This window comes from Crotalus tigris, unplaced genomic scaffold (assembly GCF_016545835.1).
Source record: "Crotalus tigris isolate CLP2741 ecotype Arizona unplaced genomic scaffold, ASM1654583v1 scf7180000018504.2861643, whole genome shotgun sequence".
Classification (NCBI taxonomy): domain Eukaryota; kingdom Metazoa; phylum Chordata; class Lepidosauria; order Squamata; family Viperidae; genus Crotalus; species Crotalus tigris.
The window spans coordinates 1480890-1500353 of NW_024097043.1; the positions used below are offsets into that span (position 1 = coordinate 1480890).

Consider the following 19464-nt stretch of genomic DNA (forward strand, 5'->3'; position numbering starts at 1 on the left):
CCATGACAACCACATATTTATCCCCTCACTGAATGGAAGGCATCTGTATGTTGAAATCCTACCCATTTTTAATTAATATGCTGTCCTAAAAATAATCCAAATTCTGCAAAGATCAAATCCCAACTTGAACCTTAACATCACATATATCTTATTTCTGGAATTTTGTATTTGATTTTATGCACATGAATTTTTGAATCCATTACACATTAGATTACCTAGATTAGTTCAAATAATCTAGATGAACACATTATTTCAGCTAGATTACCTTTCTTTTCTATCTGCTTTGGGTAACATTTACAAGGGGGGGAAATAATTCTCTCTTGAATGTTCCCTTATAAAACTCCAAAATGCTTGGAGTGATTTGGTGGTCCCACTTATAATCACGTAACTTGGTTGGGCACTTTGTGAATTAGCTACAAAGGGAAGAGCCCAAGAAAGAGGAGAATTCTTACCATCTTGTCTCACCAGTCCCTGCTGGATGTACCGAATATAAGTGAAGAAGTTGCATACGGCTGTAATCTGAACAAGAGAACAAACATTACACCTGTTTACAAGCACATTTAGAAATATTTACAGAAAACATCTATGTGAATAGGACAGACAATAGTAAACTCTTCGGTCTTTAAGATGAGAGATTACTCCCTTGGCGTCAGATGCAAAGCACATAAAAAAGGCACGGAGCCAGGCAAAACAAATGCAAACAAGCTGAACACAATTCTTCTGCACGTATTCACATTTAGAGTGTCCAGCTGAAGATTAGATTATTTTCTGCTAAGTGCATTACTAATAAGAACTTACCCTGGCCCTGCAAGAAGGGGAAATGTAGTAGTAATTCCCAGAATCCCCCAGTTTGATGCGATGCTTGCAGGCTCGGGACAGGCCACTCAGAGCGCATTTCCTGTAAAAAGGAAAGTGGGAGTGGAAAAAGTCAAGCAGGATGTCATCTAGAGGCCTTGACTAAAGGGAACAAAACATGATGCTGGTCACCACGAGGCAAACCCAAGCAAAGACCTTCATTTTTGCATCCTATAATTAAAGGATTTCACAGTATGTTGTCATTTTTTTGAATTATTCTCTGTACTATGAATTTATCCTAAAAGATGTTAAGGCTATAAAGCTAAGCATACTTATTAACAAAGAAGTTCAACTCAACTCAACTCAATTCAATACAATTTACACCTGAGAAGTGGATAGTAAACTTGCCACCTTCATATTAGGGACTGTTATACCCTGGGAGGAGTTAAAATTCTGTTTTTAACTCCCAGAATTCCCCAGCATGCTTGTCTTTCTACAGCCCTCCCGCTTCTTGTTTTTGATCTTGGAGGCTAATTAGTATTTCTGTTCAATCAAACTTTGTTGATTCAAACTTTTCTATTTGCAGCTTGTTTGAAAAGTGCTTTTGGGGTATTCAATTTCAAAAGATGTTGCTGCTATAGAGGTTGCAGAAAGTTTGGAATTTGACCTTACTAGAAATAAAATATTAAGAAATGGAAGAATCATAAAGATGCATTTACAAATATTCTGCCTCCATTCTGTTACCTCTTCCTATTCCACAGTAAATCAACTCTATTATCATTACAAAGATTAGCACTTTAGAATATTAGAATTTGTTGCATCTTGTCTTTCTTCCTTCTGTAGATTTATAAGTAATTTAATTTAAAAGAGAAAATAAAAGAAACTATTACTATTAAGCCTCCTGTAGGCAATTCAACATTTCTTGCATTAAAATGTGACATTTGAAAAATCTAGCTATAGGATTTGGGAGGTAACGAGCAACACAGAAAACCAAATAAAGTTAATATTACAGGAGAAAGTTGACAGTTAGTAGACAAAAATATCCCTCTGGGCTTATATACCCAGCAATGCGGAAATAAAGATGAACCATTTCAAAGGCAGTTGTAATTGAAGATTATATGGTATGCTGTCAGCATCCTGGATGCTCACCATTTATTTGATAGCACCAATTGCAAAGCTGTTAGTAACAACTTGAGTTAGTAGCTTATTAATAATGGTGTAAATACTTTTCACTGGCTTAAAAAAAATAACTTACGTTATAATTTGGGACCGGAACCCACTGTGAGAAGAAATAAGAAGTTGAAACTAGTATTAGGCTAGCAATGGCAACATTCATTCTTCTTGGATTAATGGCGGTGTGCGTGTAGAAAGCACAGCTCAAACTGAGGGAAGATTAACATCTAAATTATTAAGCTACAATCCTATACCTACCAAGAAACCTACAAGAAGAAACTTAGAGTAGCAGAATTCTGGACTGCACTACTCCTGAAGTTTAAATGCAGCAGAGAGAATATCTGTCTCAAGGATATGTTATTTCTAGCCCAGCAGACTGGTCCATACCGTTTGGCTCTAAGGTAACCAAGTGCCCCTTCTTGTGGGCCCCCTTGCACTGATGCCAATGGTGGAGGCATTGCACAACAGATGCACCACCCTAGCAGACATCCAGTCTGATGGAAGAAAACAATTGGGTAACTCCAGGCAGTTTAAATCCCTTGCCCAGAGTTGAGTGCAAATAATAGACATAGACATCAAATTTTCTCTCTCTTTCTGCTCCCCTTCCCCAATCACCCAAATCACTTTGTAAGATAAAGTGAGAAGCAATGCTTCATGTTCATCCTGCATAATTTTCCCCTCTGGGCAGGAGAAATGATGCAGAAGCAGTGATCTCCTATCTCCTGTTCATAAAGGTTAGGGCATTTATTGAAGCTTTGTCTCCTAATGTCATGTGGCTCTTAAGAAAAAGTGAGAGGCAGCTGGATATGGCTGCAGTCCAGGTGATATTCTCCATCCTTGATATTTATTTACTTAAATGCTTATGGCTGCCATTTCTAGTAAGCAGCTTTGGGCAATGAACACAATTCAAAACATCAATATAATAATACAAAAAGAAAGAAAAAATGAGAATATGTAAGAAGAATAAAGCAAAAAAAAAAGTGGTGGCTGAGGATAACCATCAGCAATAATTAATTGTATCTCTCAGGCTCAATGTCTGATTCCCATGCCTGGAAGATAAGCATCACTTCAATCAAATTCTTACTTTGCACCAGAATAAAGCAATTTTCACCTAGTGCTCAAATTTTTGTCCATGAAGAAAAAAGATGACCTCAGAAAATGTATTATCCCCGGCAAATTTTTCCACAAGTAGAGTTCAAAAACCCTGCTTTTTATCATGTTATTATTAATTCATTCATTCATTTTTTTCAATTTATATGGCAGCCTATCTCAAGTTCATGAATCTGGCTTTTTAACTTGCAGGAGAAGAAGTGGCAGAACCTGGGGATGGAGTTAAAAGAAGGATCAGCTTAGAATCCCTAAGTAGCCACAAGCGGATCAAGTCCGCTCTCCCTTGAACATTGTGGACCCTTATTTAACTCAAAGCAGGTACTAACGATTAACTGAAAAGATTCCTGTGCATAGACTATTTAGCAATAAATCAGTTTAATTGGACTTTCACATGGTCTTTCGTGCCTGACATTAATAGTGATAAAAAAATAAAAACATTAAAAAGTAGAAAACAAAACAACATTAGTATAAAACAGCAACACTAATCCCAATTACGAGCTTTGGTCCACCACCTTATGTAAATTCAGAAAAGTAATTCCAGTAATTAGGATCTTTCTGACAGATACCAGCACCAAGGCTCTAAAATTCTTTTTTCATGGGCACATAACAAAACCTAAATTGTGTTTACCTGCTTTATTAACTTACTGTCAGAAACAGAGGAAGAAAGTTCCAGCACGTATGTGCACACATAAAAAGAACTGTAATAGTACAGTACAGAATAGTATAGCAATTCACTAACAATTCAAATATTTGTACAAATCTTTTTTCAAACATACCAGATTATACAAAGTTATGGAAAGAAGGGGGTAGAACAGCGAATGAAAACCGCTGGAGTCCAATAAAAGAATAATCAGAACACAGCTAAGGAAATAGTCTTCTTACACATTACAACAAGATATTTGTATCTGCAAAATGAAGTCCCTTACTAAACTTTGGCCCAGAGGATAATTCTTCTGATATATATGCAAATCAAGCATACTGAAAAGGAAGCCAGTTTATATCACTCTATGGGGTCCTTGGTGCTCTCCGAGTTTGGTTGTTTCTTGCAGACATTTCATTGCCAGCTAAGTAACATAATCAGTGCTGACAATGTTACTTAGTAGGGCAATGAAATGTCTGCAAGAAAACAAAGAAGCTCAGAGAGCACCAAGGACCCCACAGTTCAACCCTGAGCTACAAATATTTGAATTGCCACAACCTTCTCCAACGATGGTATCACACCTTGTAGTGCTTTCTAGCTCAATTTAGGTCCATTAGAACTGCTGGTTGTTGTATAATATTTATACTTTTGTATATTCATGTAATCCGATTCTCCTATTACTGATCCCTTCCCTCCTTTGCTTTCTCTTCTGGTTTTTGTGGGCCATGCAGTACAAATTGAAAGGAAGAATACACAGTGGTTCAATAAAACAAATTCTGTGAACAACCAAATAGAAGACCTTGTTTCAGAAAGGCAACTGGTAATGCCGCATGTTAGAGACTAATGATGCGTCTGTGTAAGAAGAGGAGGAGAAAAAAAGGCAGCTGAACAGCTGTTATAATCTTACTTTGGTCCACCGCATTCAATGGCTGACACCTTCACTACAGGCAATGCCTGGATAGCCGCTGGCTCAATGGTAAGGGTGTTCTGCTCCACAGCTGCCTGAATCAGCTCTGAAAGCTGCAACAAAGAAAACAAACACAAGGAATTCATGTCAACAAGGAAGGAGCACCTTCATCTTTTAGAAATCTCTGAATAACTCATCTTTAAACTGACTTCATGCTTGGTAAAGTCCAGGCAAGGGCCTACATCTTCATGATAAATCCTCTTGAGAAAAGGACACGATTTATCCAATGTTGGAGACTCCTTCCAAGCCTGAAATTCTGCAAACAAGATGGAATCCACCTGCAGTGACAGAAAACCACAAAACAGATGTCTGTTGAGGAAAACTAGGGAGAGAAAAACACACGGATATCGATACACAGACACGAAGAAGGAAGTAGATATTCCTTTACACAAAAAACAGAATGTTCTTCCTATTCATTAGGCAGATGATGAGGCAAAGAAGCAGAATAAATGTGACTTATGCGCCAGCGATAGGCAGTTCTGCCTCTTGCTGTGGTTACTGCAGAAAGGGGCATGACAGAGACAGCATCATCAGGAGACAGTGTATTAGTAGATTACAGTAGTACCCCAATAATGTAACCAAAGGGAACATCATTTATTAGTCTATAAATTTTTCAGCATACTGGGGCTCACATGCCATATCAGGGGTGAAGATCTGTTCCCTCTTCACAGTCTCGCATGAGCTGTGATCTGCATTCATAATCAAGCAGTATGTCAAGCAAAGAGAAGGTGGGGCCTCAGCAAAATCTCCTGCTCCTCTTTATGACAAATCGGTTGCTTCCAACAGATCCAGAAGAAGGGAGGGAAATCCTTAGACTGCTCAATTGTACATTCTCCTAGAACTTTATTACTATTGGCAATATGAATGTTAAGCTCTTCCAAACGATATGTATTTTAAATCACACAATTTTGTACCACTGAATAGGAAGATAACCGTATGGATGGCCTTCCCATGAAAAGAAGGCCATCCATACGGAAAGGCCATCCAATACAAAGCTTAGTTGCCCCCCCCCCTTCACCAAAAGGAATTCACTTCCAGTCCCAGCAAGCAAGCATCCCTTCACCAAAGTTGAAAAAAATTGAGGTTTTTTCCAAAAGACTGCATGGCTACTTAGTTGTGTTGAATAAGGGCCCAATTCCAAAACAACTGAAGCATTCTATGTTCTGAAGACTCTGTGGCTGTTACAAAATAAAACATGCTAGGTATGAAAGGCAGGATGCAAGAAATCCTTTCTTCTAGCCACGTATCCATATGACAGGGGAAAGACTCACAAAATCAGAGTCTTTTCAGTTGCAGTGGCACTAAATTTATCTGACAAATAAGTAATAATAATAATAATAATAATAAAGTTGGAAGGGACCTTGGAGGTCATCTAGTCCAACCCCCTGCTCAGGCAGGAAACCCTATACCATTTCGGACAAATGGCTGCCCAGTTTCTTCTTAAAAACTTCCAGTGTTGGAGCATTCACCACTTCTGGAGGCAGGTTGTAAATAAATAAATATTTAATCAAGCAAATAAAGAAGACCAGGCACCCAGGCAGGCAGAGAAGACATTGCTGCTTGATTTTTGTAGCTACCCCTTAAGAACAAAAAAAAAATTAAAACATTCTGTAATGAATCAAGTCTTAAATGCTGATTATTCCCATAAAGATCTAACTGGTGCTTTTGGGAAACCCAAGACAAATAGGACATGGCTGCACAGCCCCTTTCCAATTTTGCGTTTAGCAATTATAAACATTTAGGATTTATGATTCCAAAACTGGACACAGTTTATAGCAATCATGACTGGTAGCCACTGACCATCCAATCTTCCATAAACTTGTGAGTTCTTTTTTCCAAAAGTAAACCAGTTAGAAGCTCATATTTGATTTGTGGGAAAAATCTGTTCTTGGCTTTTCGGTTTCTCTACCTGGCCCACAGAACTACCACAGCCATAGACAAGACCTTTGTTTTAAATCAGAGGTGTGGAACTATGACCTTTTTATGACTTGTGGACTTCAACTCCCAGAATTCCTGAGCCAGTCACACCGGTTCAGGAATTCTGGGAGTTGAAGTCCACAAGTCATAAAGGGGCCATAGTTCCCAACCTCTGTTTTAAATAAAGGCAATTCTCAAAATCCTCAAAATTTGGTACCTCCATGTTTCCTCTTTAAATAAAGGCAATCCTTTTTAAATAAAAGATATCCTCAAAAGACGTGAGTACCTTCAGGTTTTCAGGAAGCTGCCAATCTCTCCCAGCATGTCCTGTTCCAAACGCTGGAGAAGGTTAGAAAGTTCCAGAATAGAAGGCATAACCATGATAATCAGAAATAACTGAATTCTGACATCCTAGCTGCATTTTTTTTTAAAAAAAAAAGGTTATAAAAGGTTCCAATAACTAAGCTACAGAGACTGCTCACCTGAGACCAGGAAACCACTTCAGAGCACCCGTATGGGAGAAGGGGGAAAACATTTAGAGAGAAAAAACACACACAAATGACTGTTAGTATTAAAGAAAAAAACTGAACAGGGGGAAAGTGTTAAAAGTGCATCCAAAAAGTATTTCTTGTCCCCAGAACTGATCCTTCCTCAAAATCACTGAAACCAATTTCTACAGCCAGACTGATTGGGATTGCAACTATCAATATTTTTTTACCAGCCTTGATGTTGCAGTCCCATCCTTTCTGGCAACAACTGCTATGGATAGTGAAGCTAGTCAACATGAAAAAGAGGACACGGCTCTTTACTATCTGTACAGAAGAAGAACAGCTTCCCTCAGACTTTATGACCACCTTCACCAGCAAAGCAGTCTTGTTGACACTGTAGCGATCAAATATCTGAGCCTACCTTCCTAGTCGTAGAGCTACTCTACTTCACCCCACCCTAAGAGAGATTACCTGCCGCGAGAGAGGAGAGGAGAAAGGAGAGTCTGCTGCCGGGAACCGCCAGCCTGGCTCATAGGTGATGTGGATCGCCTTCGCAGGGACGATACAGAGCAGCAGGGAGAGGAGAGTGGGTACCCCAGACTTTAAGGAATGGGAGAGCAAGACAGAGAGGTGACAAGGGCAGAGAGAAGGGGGAAAGAGGAGAAAGACAAGGAGAGAAAGGAAAAGGGTGTGAGAGGGACAGAAGATTAGAAAAAAGACAACCTCAGTCACAAAAGACCTTGGGCACAAATATCCCACCCCAGAAGGTACATAAAGGTGGCCATCCTATCTAATTGTGGCCTAATCCAGATGTACTGGGACATCGCAACTCCCAGATTTCCAAAATTATCTTCCCTAGCAATGTTGGGAACTCTGGTCCAACATGGCTAGAAGCTACAAGATTTGATCTAACAAGAGACTTCTCATGTTTGACTCCAGCTATAGTTAAGCTCATTCATGCCTTGTCATACATGATAACTACTGCTTATTTCTTTGACTCTGGCTTAGTATATCAAAAGAACCCAACCAGAATCAAGGAATTAATCAAAGTCAATAAAAGTTTCCTCAACACTTTCTGCAATGAAGAAGATTGTGTAAGTGCAAGATAAAACAAACTTTTCTACCACATCCCTGACCTTACTGCATTTCCCCATCACACAGACAACACAGCATGGCTAATAATATTTTGCTTCTTCCCAGGGCCTCAAGCTAGATGCTGACCGACCACATTTACCCACCTCTTTGAATTCGCTGTTGACTGATTCCTGGGGTGCGCTTTGGCCAGCAACTGTGATTGCCCCGGTGCTGCTGGTGCTTTTGTTGCGTCCATGTCCCTTTCTGAAGGCTGTTTTGGCAGGGCTCTGAAGCTGTGGGTGCAACTCCCGATTTGGCGAGGAAGGAGTTGACGTTATCACTAGCGTCTTCAAGGCTGTCACCTCTGCTTGCAACATGTCAATCTAACAAGAGACAAAAAGCCATCAGCAATGATCAGCAAAGGACTTGGTACCAGGATTATGCCATGTCCAGTAGAACATTTAATGGCTTATTAAGCCAATCAGTCATGGCTGTTTTTTGAAGCAAACAGGAAGTTGAGTTCAGGAGCTACTAGCTTTATAACCTCTAAATTATGTTTTTTCTTATTTACTTGCACAAACCCCAAATGTTAAATATATAGGCTTTATAAAGATTTTTCCCTGTACATGATAACTACCAAATGCACTAAATAGAAAAGGATGCATATATATTTGCATATATTAGTTACTTACATACCAATGTCGGGTTTTCTTGCTGCATAATTTTTCTTTATATAAATACTGGCAAAACAGGTTTATGTAAAGAAGACCACACTCTTGATCACCCTTCCCCACTTAAAAATTAAGTAATTACTCATCAATAAATAGGAATGAATCGGTACAAAACTTCTCTGCACCAGCTGCTTACTTCCCTCAATCTCATCCCAGGAATTTTTTTTCTTTTAGTACATTTAGTTTATATGTCCATCCCTATTGCATAAACAATTCTGGCTAGTAAATACAATTCAAAGTCATCAATATAATAATATAAAATAAATGTAAGTAGAAACAATAAAGTAGTAGCTGAGGAGAACCAATAGCCTTAATCAACAATATCTTACAAGCTCATCTAACCTCTTGCCTCCAGCTAGGTCTTAAGAGCCTACCTAGCAAGATTGGGGCCAATCTAATCTCGGGAGGAATAGTATTCCAAAAGGCAAGCACAGGATCTAAAACAGTGGTTCTTAACCTGTGGGTCGGGACCCCATTTGGGGTCGAACGACCATTTCACGGGGGTCGCCAAACAAGGCTGTCCGCCATTTTTTCCCCCTTTTCTTTGGCCACGCCCCTGGCACCCGGTGATGTATAAGTGGTTGAGGGTCACCACAACATGGGGACCTGTATTATGGGGTCGCGGCATTAGAAAGGTTGAGAACCACTGATCTAAAAGATACATTTACTGGGTCTCATTATAATGATCTTGTTTAATAGACTGCACCAGAGTCTGCCCCCTTCTCTCAGATTTGATGGAGCAGGTAGAGTCAGAGAAAGGTGATTCTCAAATATCATGGCCTCAGGCCATGCAAGTGGCAAGCAGAATGCTTTGAATTCCATTTGCAAGCCTATTGGGAACCAGTGCAATGTGCAAAGTAAAGGTGTAACTTGGGTATAACTAGGTACACCCATAACTGCTTACACCGCTGCACTGTGGACCCATCTTGCAATTTCCAGATGCTCTGCAAGAGCAGCCCCATGTACAGTCCTTTGAAATAGTCCAAATGGGGTGACTGAACTATAAGAAACTGTACGCAGCGCTCCCTGATCCAGGAAAGGATCCAAATGGCACATTTTGCACAGTTGTGCCCTTGGCTCCCACCTGCCTTTCAAGCAAGAGCTGTGAGACTAGGGAAAACTCCAAAGTGTACAGTATTGTCTATTGCTTCTGTCTAGTAGCAGATATTAAGAGTCCAAGGCTAATCAAGAAATCTGCCACATGGTGACAGTTTTGATAAAACCCGCATCCAGAGCAATAACTCAAAGCGGAGAATGTAATAATATTCCTTCCTCCTCCTATTTCCCTTACAACAATAACCCTGTGAGGTAAGTTGGGCCAAGAGAGAGTGAATGGCCCAAGATCACCACACTTCAGGCCTAAAGTGGGAGTAAAATCCAGTCACCTGATTTCTAGAGTAGCACATTCACCACTTCCCCAAAGTGGTTTCCTGTAGTTTCAGTATATAATGCTAGCCAGGAAATCAGAAGGAATCCAATTTAAATGACAGTAGTGAAATTTATCTGAGAAATGCCATATATCTCTGATCACAATGCTTATTTAAGAACCTAGTCAACTTAATCTTCAAATGAGAGAGTGACCGTTAGTGACCATTCAAAGTTACAACAGCCAAGTTACCACAGCATAAATGACTTATGACCGTTTTTCACACTTACAACTGTTGCAGCATCCCCATGGTCACGTGATCAAAATTCAGATGCTTGTAACTGGCATGAATTTAGGACGGTTGCAGTGTCCCAATGTCATGCGATCACTTTTTATGACCTTCCATCAAGCCAAGTCAATGGGGAAGCCAGATTCACTTAACAACCGTGTTACCAACTTAACAATGGTAGTGATTCCCTTAACAACTGAGGCAGGAAAGGGCGTAAAATGGGGGCAAACTCACTTACAACTGCCTTGCTTAGCAACAGAAATGTTAGGCTCAATTGTGGTCGTAAATCAAGGACTACCTGTATTTCTCACATTATGGCTGGGTAAAGCATTTAACACAAAATCTTTTAGGTGATTTGCTTTAGCTCTGCCAACAGATGGCGCTATAATCACTTTAAAAATGGCAGCGGTTTTTCTGTCGTTCATAGCTTACAAATCCTTTTCACAAATCCTTAGCTGTGCCTCTGGAGTTTTTGAATACACAAGAAGTTCGAGTTCAGCAAGTTCTTCTAAAACTATCCAAAAAAGGGATTGTGGAAGTTGAAGTATCAGTGATGTATCACTAATCTCTGGTGTCCCCTCTCCTGCACAAACTGGTTGAACAAGACTTTTCAAATACCTGAAGGTTTCTCATGCTGGAAGCAAAGACATTTTCTGCTCCTCCAGAGAATGGGATGAAACCTAACTGGCTTCAGTTACTGTGGCTAGTTTGGGAATGAAGATAAAAGTGTTGGCATTAAGAGAAATCTCACAATGGATCCAACAGCTAGGCTTTTTCCAGTTCCTTGAGGCGATGTATTATGCTACTTGGTCCTTTTTTTTCTTCCGTAGATTGTTTCTGAATGTATACTGGTAGTCCTTGACTTATGGCTATAATTCAGCCTGCAATTTCAGTCATAAGTTATGATGGTTGTTAAGCAAGTCCATCACATGACTGCGTTCAATTTTATGACTTTTTGTGGTGGTTGTAAAGTGAATGCTATGGTACATAAGCAAACCATTGTTCATTATGGGGTGTTTTTACCACAACCAGAAATAAACACATTTCCAACAAATATGTCATAAATTATGGTCAGGTGATCACAGAATGCTGCAAATGGCTGTAAATGCAGGGCAGTTGCCCAGCACCCAAACTGCAGTCATGGGGGGGGGAGTAGACATTTTGACTTTGTATCTGGATCACAAATAGCTTTTTTGAGGTTCTGTTGTAACTGAACGGTCACTAAGCGACCTGTAGTAAGCCGAGGACTTCCTGTAGCAACTAAATCAGCCTACATTTCAGCAGGCAGAACATGGTGGTCTTATCTTTTCTCTCTGAACTCTTTCTGGCATCAAGGCATAGGGGTACACCTATTTATGGTCTTGCTCTGACCTACTTAGGCTACAACCCTCTGCTCTCTCCCTTGGAAGCAAACCCCAGCAAACTCAGCAGGACTTGTTTCTGAACTGGAACTGCCAGAATAGCATGGAAAACATTTTCTCCAAAGAGGTGAAATAACATGAGTTTTCAGACAGCTAGAGCCAATCTCCTGCTTCAGCAAAGCTCAGGTCTTCGGTTTTTAGAGGATTTCCCTTTCTGATTGCAGTGCATTCACGTTTAGCCGTTTAGTTTTCAGTTTTCTGAAGTTATTACAAACTCTACTACATTCCTTTTATTGCTTCATCATTACAATCCATGAGGATTCACTGAGAGGAAACGTGTCCCATCAGCTTGGGCTTTGTTACAATTATCAGTATGGGGGCAACAGGCTGACAATGCAATTGAAAAATACACCTCAGAAGCATTCTTGTATGGTTCGATTCCTGCTCCCGTGCAACAGCTTGATTTGGACTACTCTGCCATGTAAAAAGGCCTTTCTAACCTGTTGTCTCCAACCAGGAAGGAGAAAGGAACTGCAACAGATATTCTATACCCAAGTGACTCCCGCTACCTTTACATCTGAAAGAAAAGCCTGCTCCAACACTTCTGTATGCATACACACACATGCTCTACACAGCTGGGAACTAGTGCAAGCAGGTCTGCTATCCAGATTGTGAGGAGAGTCCATATCTAAACGCTTCCCCTTTCAGTGTCAGGCTCATGGACTTTGGGATATGCTTAGTAGATATGGTCTAGTGGTCACCATGATTATACGGATGGAGGCAATGTATGAAATGGATTTGTTCACCTTCCCTTTGGCCTCCCTCAGTTGCTTCTCTGATGCTGCTTGCTTGGTGTTTGCCTCCCGGACCATCTTGTGGGCTTCCTACAGCAGATACCACAAAACAAAAGGAGTTACAAACTTTTGTCAAAGACAATCAGGTTCTCAAAAATGACAAGACCAACTTCTAAAGAAGATGAAGTAGAGGGGTCAACTCTCAAAGAATGTCTTTTCCCAAACTGCCACCCATAAGAACCAACACAGACACGTGGTGGACCAGCACATTAAAATAAGGAACATTTAATCACATACAGCAGAAGTACACAGTCTTTTCTTGAAATCAATGGTGACAGGTGAGTCTTGCAGAAGTCTTGCAGACTTCATGAGGAAGTGGCAATGTGGAAAATGAGTGCAGCCAACATGGAAAGTTGGAATATTGAGATTAAATCTTGATATATATATTTTTTTAAAAAAAAAAACATTCCATCCAACTTCTTCTCCACAAGTTTATTTTTTACGGTTTCTCTTCCATTTGAGTATGTTAGTTTTATGTACTACAAATTGGTGGCAGCTGTGCAGGTGGTCTGCAATACCATAAAAAGCAGTGGAGAGGGCAGGTGTGATAACCGTACAAAACAGGAATGTTTTCCCACCTGCTGGAAACATGTACTGTATGTTCTAAGGCAGGGGTTCTCAACCAGGGATGCTCGCACCTCCTGGGGGTGTGAGATGATATTCCAGGGGGTGCAAAAAGTTGGGTTTTCAAAATTATAGTGTATATGCATAATTCATTGCCATTATTTCGAATTTTTGTAAGAGGTCTGAGAATATATCAGAAGCATTTTAGGGGTGCAGGGTATAGAAAAGGTTGGGAGCTGCTGTTCTAAGGTGACACTTCCTCTTCTCAGGGCCTTTTTCTTTTTGGCAATCAAAATATCGCCACTGTTTTAAATATGAGATTTTATTTTAAAAAAATACTGGATAGCGATATATCTTTTATTTATCAAATCTAAATGAGGCTGCCATAGAATACTTTGGAATTTAGAGAGGATAGGGCTGATATAAATCCTCTTAGCTGAAAGGTCACTGCCAGTCCTAATTCTTAGTCCATTCCCTTCACCAAATACAAAAAAATTAGGTCCTCACATGATTTAGGCCACAAACAGCTTTATGTTTGAATGGCAATTTTAAACTACTTTTACAATATCTGGAGTTCCTCCTGCATGTTTTACTTTTAATTTCATAATTTTTCTTGAGAATGTCTTTAAAAGAGCACAATGTAATATTCTTAAAAGCAAACTAAAAATAAATAAAGCATTCAGTATTCAATTTATATTTAATGTTCACCTGAAGCCATACAGTAGTTTATTAAACACCCACCATGTCTTATCCTAGTGTAGCTTCAGTCAATATGATCTTGCAAATCAATGAGAACAAGCTCTCCTCCACCACACACTTATATACAGGCAATGCTTGCATATTGACTCCCCTATTTAACATCTGTTCAAACTTATGATGGTACTGAAAAAATAGGTTTATGACTGGTCCTTCTACTTACAGTGTGCTGTGGTTACCTGATCAGCATTTGCAACCTTCACAGTCAGCGTCTGACAAGCGAACTCAATGGGGAAGCCAGCAGTAAGTTGCAAGGTGCACTCACGTGACACTGCATTTAGCAACCATAGGTGATTCGCCTGATGTCCACAGTGGAGCTGATGTAAATCAGGTGATGTCTCACTTAAAAGACTGTGTCACTTAGCTATGGAGTTATCTGTCGCAACTGTGGTTGTGTTAAGTGAAGACTACCTGAATTAGATGTGGATTGAGGAACTCAACCTCTCTCAAGTTTGTTCAGAGTTAGGGCAAATCCATTTAGAATATATTCCATTTCTCATTTTTCCAGCCCAAGAGAGATTAGGCCTACTTCTGTACCAGTTTGCAATTTTGATTTAAAAATATTGTGTACATCTCCCCCCTCGCCCCTTTTTTTTTAGTTCCAAAATGCATCCTTAAAATTCAGATTTCAGCATTTCTATTTACATAAGAATTCAGAAAGATCAAACTGGGTAAATTTCCTGAAATATAGGAACTGAGTAAATTCCTTACTCATCCCCAGCTAATGTTCAATGGCAAGAGAATGAATGCACAGCTCTCTAATCCAGGGCCAAGGGTGGATAGCCTCATCCCCCCCAGAGAAAGGCTCTGCATCCATATAAAATGAGAAATTTCCATTCCTATGAGGAATACAACACATCAGGGTAATGAGACAGAAAATGCACCAGCTCAGATTTTGCTGACTTTAGGGAAAGAGAAATGGTTGCTCTGCTAACTGAGGAGAGAGAGTGCTCTTATGCAAACACCCAGTTCCTGTTGGTGCTGGCCTACATAATCAAAGCAACAACACGGTGTGGCTTTTGCTGGATCTAACATCTTCCAGTGGAATACAAATTTCACTGCTCTACACAGTAAAGTTTTCCTGAACATATAAAGTACAACTCCAGGAAATCTCATGTGTCAATATGTTTGTGGTAAATTATTAAAATGTGCATAATCTGAAATAATACAGTCCAAAAAAAAAAAAACCCCAGCATGGAATTCTGTTCTTTCAATAAGTATGGCTTTTTCAAAGGTCATCAGAACATACTTTGTGGGTGAGAAAAGATGCATGGATGATGATGATGATGATGATGATGATGATGATGGTGATGATGATGATGATTAATCCATACATCTCTTCTCACCCACAAAGTATGTTCTGATGACCTTTGAAAAAGCCATACTTATTGAAATAACAGAACTCCATGCTAGGTTTGGAATTCTGTTCTTTCAATAAGTACAGCTTTTTCAAAGGTTATCAGAACATACTGGGTGGGTGAGAAGAGATGCATGGATTCTAGTATCCAAAGAGTTGTCTTCAAAGAGGTACACTGATTACTTAAACTCAGCTTTGGACTTGGTTTCTAAAGGTTCCACACTACCATCTTCAGGATTTGAATGCCAAGTTCAAGTTAAGAAAGCGCCAGTACCTCAAATAAGCTTGCTGTCAGCTCTTCCAGTTCCTGTTCCAGCTGCTCCCTGACTTTGGAAAGTCTCTCACATTCTTCATCTTTCAACTTTAATTCCTGCAAAAGGAAAACACAAGAAATTATGACTCTCCATAATTATTCTAGTTTAGAGAAAGAGAGAGAGAGATACAAACACACACATACACACAGAGAGATCTACCATACACTGAAACGTGTCGACAGCTGTCCACCCCTGAAAGTATTTTTACGAACCTTAACCAAAAATTTTAATGGGCCAGCTTTGCCAAAAATCATATTAACTGAAGAAGGCGATGGCAAAAGCTGGACTTGGACATGTGGTTTAGAAAGTATGGAACTCCGGATCCACTTTCCTACCACTTCAACTTCAGGTTGTCAAATATATGAACATAAAGAAAATAAACCCACTAAATAGCATACCCTAATTTGGGCTTCCCTGTGGGCAGCCAAAGGCAACATGAGACTGTCAGCTGACTATACAAAGTCCTCAGTTGTGATCTAGAGCCAGATCATATGATCAGGAAAGACGTGAAAGAAAACCAGCTGTCAATCAGAGTCTGGAATCTAGAGAAGCAACAGACTGGAACTCTTGTTTGCATAGACAGCACAATGTGAGAACTGCATCATCCCAAATTCCAGTTCTGATCCAGTTTGTTATGGAAACCCCTGGTCTTGTAGCCAATCAGTCCTGCAGTCTACACTATATAGAAGCAGTAGAATATAGTGATCGCTGTTTCAAAAGGAACTTATCATTTATGAATAGGAAGCAGTAAGGGTTCTATAAAAGTGTAAGATTCGCGAAATCAAGTTAAGAAATAGACCTTTGTCCAAGTTCTGTTTAGAAAAACACCAAAATCAGAATATGAAAAGACTTAAATAATATATGTATGAACTTACAGAGTATGGAGGGAATTATATGTTATGCAGTAAAAACCTAGCAGAAACAAAGATGGAATAACATAAACTATCTGGTTTTCTTTTTTAATTTCCCAATAGTATTCTAGCATTTTACCTGCTCATCAACTGTCTACTTCATGAATTGATATGAAATAGCTTTGGGCAGAATGGAATCAATGTAGCTCACAAAAGACGAAGCAGAGTGGCAGGACAAAATGTCAATTTCCTAATGCAGATGGACAACAATTCAATATTACTTGGTGAGCAATTCAGATGAAGCTTTTGGACCCACTGAGATCCAACATCTGAGCCTAGGCCTTATGCTTGCCAACAGGTGGGTTTGGGGCTAGTAGTCAAATTCTCCATCTCTTTTTAACCTCATATTTACCTTCTGAGCTCTATGGAGCTCCTCCTTCAGGAACTCAGAGCCCTTCTCACGGATTTCTACCGAGGAGCTGCGCAAGCGGGAGACGTTCAGTTGTGCCACTGACTGGTTCTCATCCCCACCAGCCAGGCTCTTGACAGAAGGCTCTGGAGGCTGTAACTCTTGTCCTCTGTTAGTTGTTGCAAGAGGCTTCCACTGACTCACCACTAGTTGCTTTTGGAGCTGTGGCCTGGCTTCCTCAATATGGGCCTGGCTGTAAAAAAGTATGTTCAGGATTACAAAGGGAGACACCCTGGCTCCATATGGCCCTTATTTCCCCTCATGGATATTTTTTTCAAAAATCCCATATGAGTTCCATTACATAATTGCGCAAAGAGAGAGGGAGAAAGGAGGAAGGGAGAGAAAGGAGTGAAGATGAACAGACACAACAAATCAAGAATCAAGCAGGTTTTCTTCCTTTTTTAAAATAAGCCTTAAAATTGGCTTCTTTTCTGCCAATGAGTTTTACAAATGGAATTAGCTACTACACGACAAGAAGGCTGGGTTAGAAATATTTCTCCAGGAAGCATGAGAAGAAGAGACACAACAAATCAAGAATCAAGCAGGTTTTCTTCCTTTTTTAAAATAAGCCTTAAAATTGGCTTCTTTTCTGCCAATGAGTTTTACAAATGGAATTAGCTACTACACGACAAGAAGGCTGGGTTAGAAATATTTCTCCAGGAAGCAATCTCTTCAATGTTTTTTCCTTGGCTGAGAACATAAATGAGGCTAATGCCAATTAGCTATGGTGCACTCATGCTCATCAAAAGAATATAAACTTGGTACAGCAGCACAGAGCAAGTATTTTGTCAGAACACAAAAGAAGGCAGCATTTTAGTGATGTCAATACACAACATGTATTGTTATTTTAGCATCACCCAGTGCAGAAGAAGGGCTATAACCCACTTTGCTCCATATACAAGATGCTTTTCAAGCAAGCAGGACCTGGCACCTCCAAATTACAAACCAATTCAATGATGGGAAATGAAAACCACATTCAGAACTAAAGATGGCATCTCTTTCGAATCAGCAGACCTTCAAACCCAATGCTATTCTGTCATGGTGAATTTCTCCCCGTTCCTCCCCTTCCAGCTGCAGCTCCAAGGCATCTGGACAGCATTCTGACAGAACTTGGGAGAAAATGAGGGCAAACATCAAATTCTCCACGCAGAAGGATACAACAATCAATGGTGTCAAAAGCTGTTGAGAGATGAAGCAGACTGCCCTATCTCTAACTAGGTCCCTCCAAGTGCAACCCAGCGCTGGCTCTATACTGTATACTGCAACAGTTCCAAATAATCTGTTTCCTTCAAGGCTTTTTGCATTTTCTCCACAATTATCTCTTTCCTCAGAAAGAGCTGGAGACAGGTCAGTAGTTTATTTAGTATATCTGAATCATGCCTTAAGAAAGAGCACATTAAGAAAGAGTTCATCACTGTCTCCTTCAAAGAGGAAGGCAGCCCCTCCTCTCTCAAGGATTCATTCACCATCACTGAAACACAGCTCTTCCTCACCAGGAAGAAAAGAGGTCCAGATTACTGGGGACTGAGTTGATGTGGAAGTTGCTGCAGTTGCCACTAGAAGGAAGATACATTGTACTAATATAGAGCTCAAAGAAACCTTTTTCTTGCATAGTGATGCATTTTTATCTATTCCCATATCTGTGACAATAACTTTTCAAATAATACACAAACTTGTTCATGCAGAAATATATATAGAGAGAGAGAATCTTTGACTTCTACAATGTAGCTGAACTTCAGTTTCTGTCATCCTCTCAAACTGCCTGAGGCTGCTTGGAGATTTTCTACTCCTGCTACAGAGTGGAAAATGGGAACAGTGAAAACACTTTTTTCCTCTCCAATTATTGTATGTGCTATATTTTCTAAAAAACTCACTTTCATAATTTACACACAGTCAAAAATGGATTATAGCTCAATGGAAGAATAATGTTTTGCACAAAGAAGATCATTTCAAATTAGCTATATTCCAATGAAACAAAACCTTCACTCTCTTGCTTTTCACAACAGGGCCATTGTTGCTTAGAGCTTACATGAACATTACAGCAAACATTCACACACACACACACACACACACACACGCCATATGCATATGTGTGTGCATATGTGTGTACACACAAATAACTGTATTTGCAATGCCAACGAAGACTGAATTTCAAAGCACTCTGAAAACTCAGCATCAAGAATAACATTAATAATAGAATGTAATCAAAGCTCAGCAAATCAAACCAATCAATCCAGAATTCTTTTTATTTTCAATGTACTCTTGAGCTGACCATTAAAAAGATACAAGAGTAAAATCACAACAAAACTATCAACCAATCAGAGATCTTTTCAGACTTTTGATAGACTTGGTAAGATTACTGCGCTTAGCTTTGCGGGCATTCCATGC

At 39.7% G+C, this 19464-nt stretch overlaps 1 protein-coding gene across 8 annotated transcripts in view; it reads right to left on the reverse strand.

Annotated features, from left to right (window-relative positions):
• RAB3IL1 (RAB3A interacting protein like 1) overlaps positions 1-19464 on the reverse strand; it is a 35524-nt gene that overhangs the window by 3825 nt on the left and 12235 nt on the right. For 3 of the 8 annotated variants that reach the window (XR_005557901.1, XM_039353182.1, XM_039353188.1), the window contains 10 exons: positions 17020-17269; positions 15717-15812; positions 12718-12795; positions 8329-8547; positions 7562-7690; positions 4835-4963; positions 4626-4738; positions 2051-2074; positions 799-898; positions 453-519 (listed from right to left, as the gene is read on the reverse strand). Coding sequence is in view for 7 of the 8 variants with exons in the window: in XM_039353182.1 (XP_039209116.1) it covers positions 453-519; positions 799-898; positions 2051-2074; positions 4626-4738; positions 4835-4963; positions 7562-7690; positions 8329-8547; positions 12718-12795; positions 15717-15812; positions 17020-17269 (1205 nt within the window). In the remaining variant the exon portion in view is untranslated. Of the gene's footprint in view, positions 1-452; positions 520-798; positions 899-2050; positions 2075-4625; positions 4739-4834; positions 4964-7561; positions 7691-8328; positions 8548-12717; positions 12796-15716; positions 15813-16746; positions 16877-17019; positions 17270-19464 lie in introns of those variants that run through there. The other 5 variants (XM_039353184.1, XM_039353189.1, XM_039353183.1 and 2 more) reach the window with 5 other exon arrangements.